General features: G+C 46.7%; 1 protein-coding gene across 4 annotated transcripts in view; it reads right to left on the bottom strand.

Annotated features, from left to right (window-relative positions):
- Window positions 1-419: 419 nt before the first annotated feature.
- Window positions 420-8,856, bottom strand: part of LOC147100284 (RING finger protein 214-like) — a 58,896-nt gene continuing 50,459 nt past the window's right edge. For all 4 annotated transcript variants that reach the window (XM_085967818.1, XM_085967820.1, XM_085967819.1 and 1 more), the window contains 5 exons: window positions 7,213-7,472; window positions 6,776-6,890; window positions 4,738-4,878; window positions 3,734-3,829; window positions 420-1,069 (listed from right to left, as the gene is read on the bottom strand). In XM_085967818.1, the coding sequence (XP_085823944.1) occupies window positions 1,004-1,069; window positions 3,734-3,829; window positions 4,738-4,878; window positions 6,776-6,890; window positions 7,213-7,472 (678 nt within the window). In that variant the 3' untranslated portion in view covers window positions 420-1,003. The remainder of the gene's footprint in view (window positions 1,070-3,733; window positions 3,830-4,737; window positions 4,879-6,775; window positions 6,891-7,212; window positions 7,473-8,856) is intronic.

The following is an 8,856-nucleotide window of genomic DNA, read 5'->3' as shown; positions in this document are numbered from 1 at the left end:
AGCCCTCTGGGGTAGAGAATTCCAAAGATTCACCACCTTTTGAGTGACAAAATTTCTCCTCATCTCAGTCCTAAATGGCCGAGCCCTTATCCTGAGACTGTGACCCCTCGTTCTAGACTCTCCAGCCAGGGGAAACAATCTCTCAGCATCCACCTTGTCAATCCCTCTCAGAATCTTATATGTTTCAATGAGATCGCCTCTTGTTCTGCTAAACAGCAGAGAATATAGGCCCAATCTGCTCAATCTCTCCTCATAGGACAACTCGCTGATCCCAGGAATCAATCTAGTGAACCTTCGTTGCACCGCCTCTAAGGAAGTAGCAAAACAAAATCTTCTCCAGTGTTTAAAGGGGGTGAGATTAGCCGCAATATCTGGACAACGAGACAGAGGTAAATTGAACATCAGCCATGCACAGTAAATAAACCATCAATTTCTAGCTCTTTATTTTTGATAAGTCACAAACCGAAATATTTCTTCAAGCTATTAACCGTCAGCAAGTCATTCCCCACAGAGACAGTTCTTTTAAAGCTCACCTGTTGCTTTTGTACAGAAATTTAGCTTCAGTTCTGCAAAGAAATATATTCCAGGACACCCTGTACACCGTGGAGCGCTGCTTCCAATCAGAAAATCATGGAGGTAAAAAAACGAACCAAGTTTGCCATTGGCTACATTCACAAGATGACCATAAAGAACAAATGGGACATTTTCCCCCCAAAATCAGTTTCATTCTTCAGGAAATAAGAGAACCGCGTGACAGCCTTATCTTTCCAAACAATAGAAAGCAAGCAAGCCAGTGTAATACTTGTTCCCCTGTGGCATTCACAACACTGGTGTCGATTTAGTTTTGAATTTACACATTTGCGGTTTGAGGTCTGGCTCTTTTTTCAAAAAACAATATAAATAACCCATAGCACTGTCAGAGTGCTCGAAGTTTGAAGAACAATCAATGCATGACCAACATGGCTTCCTCCATCTCCTCCAATCCAGGTGCTTGAACACGGCATCACCTTGGGGCGGGGCAGAAAGGGCAGCTACTGTTTTTGTTGGTCTGGGCCCAGAATTTGATGCACTGGGGAGAAAAAAAGACAAAGATAATCAAAAAGAAAAGTGTAGGTAGAGTTCGTCAAATAAGCAAGACAATAGCAGTTCCTGAGCGGTTATATCGTTGGAAATGTCACACCAGGGAAAACCCAAGCAAACGTAAACACTGCATGTTCACCATCATCCCTTTTGTCATTCAATCTCTCCTGCCTTCCACCCTATCACAGACCTTCCCTTTTGTTCTTTCCTCCCCTCCCCCTTTCCCTGCCCCCGCACTTGCTTAAAAACCTGTTCCACCTCCAACTTTTTCCAGTTCTGACGAAAGGTCATCGACCTGAAACGTTAACTCTGTTTCTCTCTCCACAGATGCTGCCTGACCTGCCGAGTGCTTCTAGCATTTTCTGTTTTTATTGCAGATTTCCAGCATCGGCAATATTTTGCTTTGTACTGCATACTCTGAAGGTTTACTCAATTACCTGTGGAGGTGGAAGGGGCTCGATGAATCAAATAATCTTTTCTCGTTGGACGTTTCATGTTCTTCAAGTAAGAACTGCAGGAAACATTGGCCTAGAAATTCAGTTGGCTGCGCCACCCGTTAGCGCCTTAAGAGGGCGCTAAGTGGGTCGCAAGCCACTGTCCACGCCTCCCGCTAAATTCAGCAGGACGCTACTGGTGGTGCTAGCCGTTAGCGCTGCGCCGCTACTGATGACATCATCGGTGTGCGCAGCACCCCGCTGACGCCCCGACCGCGATATTTAGAAGCGCCCCCTGATTTAATGCCGGACGCTGTGTGTGACCGGTTCAGGGGGGCCTACCTGCGGCGGTGGAAGCGCAAATTAAACGAGAGGTGCGGGGCAGCCATTTTTGTTGCTGGCCGCCTGCCAGCACCTCTCCGCGCTGCCGTCCCCGGCCTCCTGAGCCCACCCTCCCCCCCGCGGAGTGCCGACTGCGTTCCAAGAGCCCGGCACTTCTCCTCGGTGCCGGGCTCTTTTGCCGGCACTCGCAATCCTCGGGGGCCCAGCTGGGCCCCAGATCACGCTGAACAAGGCCCCTCCCCTTTAAGTAGGGGAGGAAGGCCTGCAGTGCCGCAGCGCGACGTTGTGCCACGATATTCAGTTGCAGCGCCCCAAGAGGGATGCGGGGCGCCTCCAGTAGTGCCGTGCTTCCCTTTGGGGCGCTCCAACTGAATTTCCGGCGGGCGGCCGCGAATGCTTCCGGGGCGCTACTTTTAGCGCCCTGGTGAGGCTGGCGCCCCAAACGGGGCGCTACTGAATTTCTAGGCCATTATGTTTTGTGTCCTTCTAGAAAGGGGTCATTAATAATCTGCCAAGCTGGAATCTGCCTGAACTGTCAGCTATAAGATGGGCTTAATTTCATCTCCTTAAATCCATTATTTCATTAGGATCTCCATTCCTGCCAACGAATTTGACCAGTAATTTCAGCTAGCGGGACTTCGGAGAGTGCCAGGTAGCAGGTTCACACCAGTTACCGTTACTGACCTCAGCTGTATAGTCACAGGAGGGGGAAGGAGCAAGGCACAACACAAGAGGAAAAGCTGCCTTGAGCAGCCTTCGTGCACCTCCTGCTTCACCTACACTACCCCAAACTCTGAAGCTGCAGGCAAGCCACCTCCTCAAGTCACAATGCTCCAGACAGAGCAATGGGACACCACAGTCAGGAGACCACAGCATTGAGGGTAGGGATGATCCAAGGCCCACCTGGATAGAATGGGAGGCTTGCAAGTTCTGCCTGCAGCCACTCAGAACAACATAGTGATCAAGAGTAGCAACCCTTTTGAGTTTCCCCCCCCCCCCCACCCTCTTTGAAGCCAACTCTATTCCCCCACCTGCCATTTCCTTCATCAAGATCAGAGAACATCACATATCAGGAGGTTGCACCTGGAACCTTCAGGTCTGTAGAACTCAGGGTCATGACATACAACGATTTACCCACCGCACTATCAGGAGTTAGTGAAGCTGTTCCTGAGCAAAACTCCAATGAGAATGTCCAAATCACTATACCTGCTCTTAACAGCAGTGCTCCTGCGCGCAGTCAATCGACCAAGAAATTTGGTATGGGAAAAAGAAATAAAATAAACTTGTAATGGTTTGTGCTCACAAATGATTATTTATTTTGCGACCAGGCAATAGCTCACAAGCAATTCTGCCCAGTGGTGCACAAGAACATAAGAAATAGGAGCAGGAGTCGGCCTTTCGAACCTGCTCCGCCATTCAATCAGATCATGGCTGATCTTTGACCTCAACTCCACTTTCCCGCCCAAACCCCATATCCCTTGATTCCCTTAATATCCAAAAATCTATCGATCTCAGTCTTGAATATACTCAACGACTGAGCCTCCACAGCCCTCTGGGGTAGAGAATTCCAAAGATTCACCACCCTCTGAGTGAAGAAATTTCTCCTCATCTCAGTCCTAAATGGCCGACCCCTTTATTCTGAGACTGAAACCCCTGGTTCTAGACTCCCCAGCCAGGGGGAAACATCCTCCCTGCATCTACCCAGTCAAGCCCTGCAAGAATTTTATATGCTAAATAATGGTGAAAACATTCCACTCCCCAAATATATACTCAATTGACACCCACTGCTGCAGCCTACATAATAAAAACGTTTTTCACACGAGAGCTATTGCGTGTGGAGGGTAGGTTGATTAACAGGAGAAAAGAAGACACCTCACCTCTTTGTGGACGATGTGTGAACAGGCCATAGGATGCAATTCACTGATACGCACAACCTTCTGACACATCAAACAAAGCCGGGGGCTGCCAGAGACCTAACGTTTAAAAGGAACACGATTAATGTTTATAGCGAGTTGGGATGTTGGCGGCTTAGAATTAATTTTGAAACTAAGTAAATTCAGTGACTAGTTAAAAAAAAAAATCACATGGCAAGTGTGAAATTTTCAAGTTATGGTTTAAGTAGTCTTAGAGTACAATTAATACTAATTGGCAGGGTCACTGTTTCTACATTGCATGAATTAGCAAACAGTCTCTGCATTTCACAGCTTCTCTTTGCTCTGTTTCACTACACTCTATTCAGCTCTTTCACTACTACACGCATCTAAATTCTAAATATTCTTTAAAAAAAAAAAATTCATTCACAGGATGTGGTAGTCGCTGGCAAAGCCCGCATTAATTGCCCATTCCTAATTGCTCTTAACGGAGTGGCTCGTTAGGCCATTTCAGAGGGCTGTTAAGAGTCAACCACATTGCTGTGGGTCTGGAGTCACGTATAGGCCAGACTGGGTAAGGACGACAGATTTCCTTCCCTAAAAAGGACATTCGTGAACCAGATGGGTTTTTACGACAGTCCGATAGCTCCATGGTCACCATTACTGATTATTTATGCCGTGGCAGGATATGATCTCATGTCTCTGGATCATTAGTCCAGGCCTCCGGATTACAAGTCCAGTAACAACCACTAAGCTAACGTTCCCTTACACCCGACACCTCTCTTTACTAGTTCTACAGGAACAAAAAACTCTTTGCGTCCCTGAACCAAATCTCTCATTTGGACTCCAACCAAGACCCGTAGATCTTCCACTGAGGATCCAGCATCTCAACAGTGTGTAACCATGTCAGTGTCTGGCAAACAGTGCCCTATGGACTGGAGACAACTTTTACAAAATGTAGGAGCAGCAAAAGGAAAATTCCCTCCATAAAGACAAGGCGGTTTACTAACCAGCGCTGGTCTCTCTTGGTAGGAAGCCTGCACTCCACTTCTACCTTTCGGCGGGGACATGCAAGGGCTGGTCTGAGAAGCTGCTGGTGGGAAGTGTCCCGGCTTGGCGGTAGAGACTCGAAGTAGATGCAATGGTGGTGGCTGTCCGGAAGAATGAGGGAAAATATACTTTAAGTTGACAGTAATTGATTAACATTGGAAACACTTGCACGTTATAAACTTTTTATTTTTTATTTTTTAAAAAGCTTCTCTTCTGCACCCTCTCAGTATATCTCGACATTAAATTTGCTGTGTGTGTGTTTTTTTTTAAATATTTCATTCTCAGGTGGGTGTCACTGGCAAGGCCAGCATTTATTGCCCATCCCTAACTGCCCTCGAGAAGGTGGTGGTGGGCCACCTTCTTGAACCGCTGCAGTCCGTGTGGTGAAGGTGCTCCCACAGTGCTGACTTCGTCGCAGCAGTTTGGTACAACCGAGTGTCTCACTAGGCCATTTCAGAGGGCAGTTAAGAGTCAACCACATTGCTGTGGATCTGAAGTCACATATAGGCCAGACCAGGTAAGGAGGGCAGATTTCCTTCCCTAATTTCTGGGCCATTAATGATCTAGACGACGGATCTAGATGTAATATTTCCAAGTTTGCAGACGACACAAAGCTGGGTGGGCGTGTGTGCGGTGAGGAGGATGCAGAGAAACTCCAGGATGATTTGGACAGGTTGGGTGATTGGGCAGATGCAGTATAATGTGGATAAATGTGAGGTTATCCACTTTGGTGGCAAAAACAGGAAGGCAGATTATTATCTGAATGACAATAGATTGGGAGAAGGGGAAGTGCAACGAGACCTGGGTGTCCTTGTGCACCAGTCGCTGAAGGTAAGCATGCAGGTGCAGCAGGCGGTTAAGAAGTCAAATGGTATGTTGGCCTTCATCGCGAGAGGGTTTGAGTACAGGAACAAGGATGTCTTGCTGCAGTTGTACAGGGCCTTGGTGAGACCACATCTTGAGTATTGTGTGCAGTTTTGGTCACCTTATCTGAGGAAGGATGTTCTTGCCATAGAGGGAGTGCAGCGAAGATTCACCAGGCTGATACCTGGGATGGCAGGAATGACGTATGAGGAGAGATTGGGTCGATTAGGCTTATATTTGCTGGAGTCCAGAAGAATGAGAGGGGATCTCATTGAAACTTATAAAATTCTAACAGGACTAGACAGACTAGATGCTGGAAGGATGTTCCCGATGGCAGGGGAGTCCAGAACCAGGGGGCACAGTCTAAGGGTAAGGGGTAAGTCATTTAGGACTGAGATGAGGAGGAATTTCTTCACCCAGAGAGTGGTGAACCTGTGGAATTATCTACCACAGAAGGCAGTGGAGGCCAATTCATTAAATATATTCAAAAGGAGTTAGATATATTTCTTAAAGCTAAAGTGATCAAGGGATATGGGGAGAAGACAGGGACAGGGTACTGAATTTGGATGATCAGCCATGATCTCATTAAATGGCGGAGCAGGCTCGAGGGGCCGAATGGCTGACTCCTGCTCCTATCTTCTGTGTTTCTGTGTAAAGGATATTAGTGAACCAGATGGGTTTTTATGACAATCCAGTAGTTTCATGTACTGATACTAGCTTTTTATTCCACATTCCAATTAACTGAATTAAATTCCCCAGCTGCCGTGGTGGGATTTGAACACATCGCCGGATTATTACTCCAGGCCTCTGGGTTACTAGTCCAGTAACATAACCACTATGCTACCGTTCCCTGTTATAATGGCAGCTACATACTTCTACCACTGCAACTGAACTTCATAAGCTCCACAAGCAGCAGATCCCAATCCCTAGGCCTACAGCATCGCTAATTCGGGAAAGTCTCTTTGTCCTTAAAAATAATGGTGCAGAGAAGTGAAATACAACGGTTTGATTGGTCAGATTCAAGGCACAGTGGAACAATGCATCAATCAGAAAACATTAACTTTCTCATTCAGATGCTGACTGACCGGCTGTGCATTTTCAGTTTCAATGGTTGACCCTTGCGGGAGAAGTTACCTGCTCTGGTTCACTCAGACACTCGGCCACTTGATGCATTAGTTCATCCACGGAGAGGCCAGCTATAGTTCCACGTGAGGTCTTAATCTGCTGGAGGATGTGAGTAAGCCGAGTCCTGGAAGGAATGAAAAGAATGACAACCAGGCACTTGTTATTCATAGAACCATGCAGCACAGGAGGCCATTCGGCCCATCCTGCCTGTGCCAGCTCTTTGGTAGACCACTCCAATTATACCCACTCCCCTTCTCTTTCCCCACAGCCCTGCAATTTTTTCCCCTAAGCTTTTATCCAATTCTCTTGTTATTGTTGGTAAATTTTACAAGTGTGCACTCCTGACATGTGCAAGCCTCCACGAATTTCCTGTCCATTCAGTTCAATTTAATTGAAATGCCGAGTGAGCCACCATGGGTCAAGCCTCGGGTTCAAGATGAACGTACCTGCTGCAGTTGGGAAATTTTGCCTCCAGCTTCTCCAGGAGTTTTTCCAGTTTTCCAGCGGCCGACTTAGAAGGAAGTGGAGTGCTGCGACCTTCAAACTCGGATTGCGCCCCCAGGCCAGGTGGAAAACCGGGAGTAGTCGGAAGATTCCTTGGATAAAAGGCAACTGGGGGGAAAGGTGCTGAGGTGGACATACTACTGGGGAAAAAAGGAGGGAACACCGGAGGAACTTCCCATGTTCTCTGGGGCACAAGATCAGGCTACAGGATAAAAACAAAATGCAAAGAATTAGGATACTGTTGATGTTTACTCCGTGAGGCAGAACCTAGTCAGCAACTCATAAAATGGTTACAGTACAGAAGGAGGCCATTCGGCCCATTGAGCCCGTGCCGGCTCTCGACAAGAGCACTTCAGCTATTCCCCATCCCCCGCCCTTTCCCCGTAGCCCTACAAATGTTTTCCCCTCAGGTACTTATTTATATCCCTTTAGAACGCCACAATTGAGTCTGCCTCCACCACCCTTTCATTCCAGATCCTATCCACTCGCTGCGTAAAAAAGTTTTTCCTCATGTCACCTTTGGTTCTTTTGCCAATCACCTTGAATCTGTGTCCTCTGGTTCTCGACCCTTCCGCCAATGGGAACAGTTTCTCTCTCTGTCCAAACCTCTCATGATTTTGAGCACCTCTATCAAATCTCCTCTCAAATCTTATCTGCTCTAAGGAGAACCACCCCAGCTTCTCCAGTCTATCCACGTAACTGAAGTCCCTCAACCCTGGAATCATTCTCGTAAATCTTTTCTGCACCCTCTCTAAGGCCTTCACATCCTTCCTAAAGTGCGGTGCCTAGAATTGGACACAATACCCCAGTTAAGAGTGAATCAGTGTTTTATACAGGTTGATCATAACTTCCTTGCTTTTGTACTCTATGCCTCTATTTATGAAGCCCAGTATCCCGTGTGCTTTTTTAACCGCGTTTTCAACCTTTCCTGCCACCTTCAACGATTTGTGCACATATCTCTCAGGCCTCTTTGTTCAGGCACCCCCTTTAGGATTGTACCCTTTAGTTTATATTGCCTCTCCTCATTCTTCCTACCAAAATGTATCACTTGGCACTTTTCTGCATTAAACTTGATACAAACTATGGATCTCCATGATTGTACCCACCTCAGCAAATGGAGCTGGTCAAATACAACAAGTGGGATAACGCAGTTTGGCCAGCAATTCTTTCAGCATATTTACAAATACTGGTCTTGAAATTAGACTTTTAAATGGGATAATGTCCATTAAAATAGAGGGCTTGGGAATTTCACGTGAATGTGTTAAACGTTCTGATTGGAGTTACAATGAGAAACCAGAGGAATCCGAGGAAATTCAGGGCCAGTGCTTTAGCGATGTAATTGCCTGAGATAACCGGTGAGATATGTGTGGTGTGAGGACGATTCTTCCACTGATATCGAATAGAATGGGCCTATATTATCTGGAGTTTAGAAGAATGAGGTGATCTTATTGAAATGTATAAAATTCTGAGAGGGCTTGACAGGGTAGATGCGGAGAGGTTGTGTCCCCTGGCCGTAGAGTCTAGAACCAGGGGTCACAGTCTAAGAATAAGGGGTCGGCCATTTAGGACTGAGATGAGGAGAAATT

Source organism: Somniosus microcephalus, chromosome 26 (assembly GCF_052327205.1).
Source record: "Somniosus microcephalus isolate GS21.2 chromosome 26, FLI_Smic_1.0, whole genome shotgun sequence".
NCBI lineage: Eukaryota > Metazoa > Chordata > Chondrichthyes > Squaliformes > Somniosidae > Somniosus > Somniosus microcephalus.
This window is presented reverse-complemented; position numbering and strand designations above follow the sequence as displayed.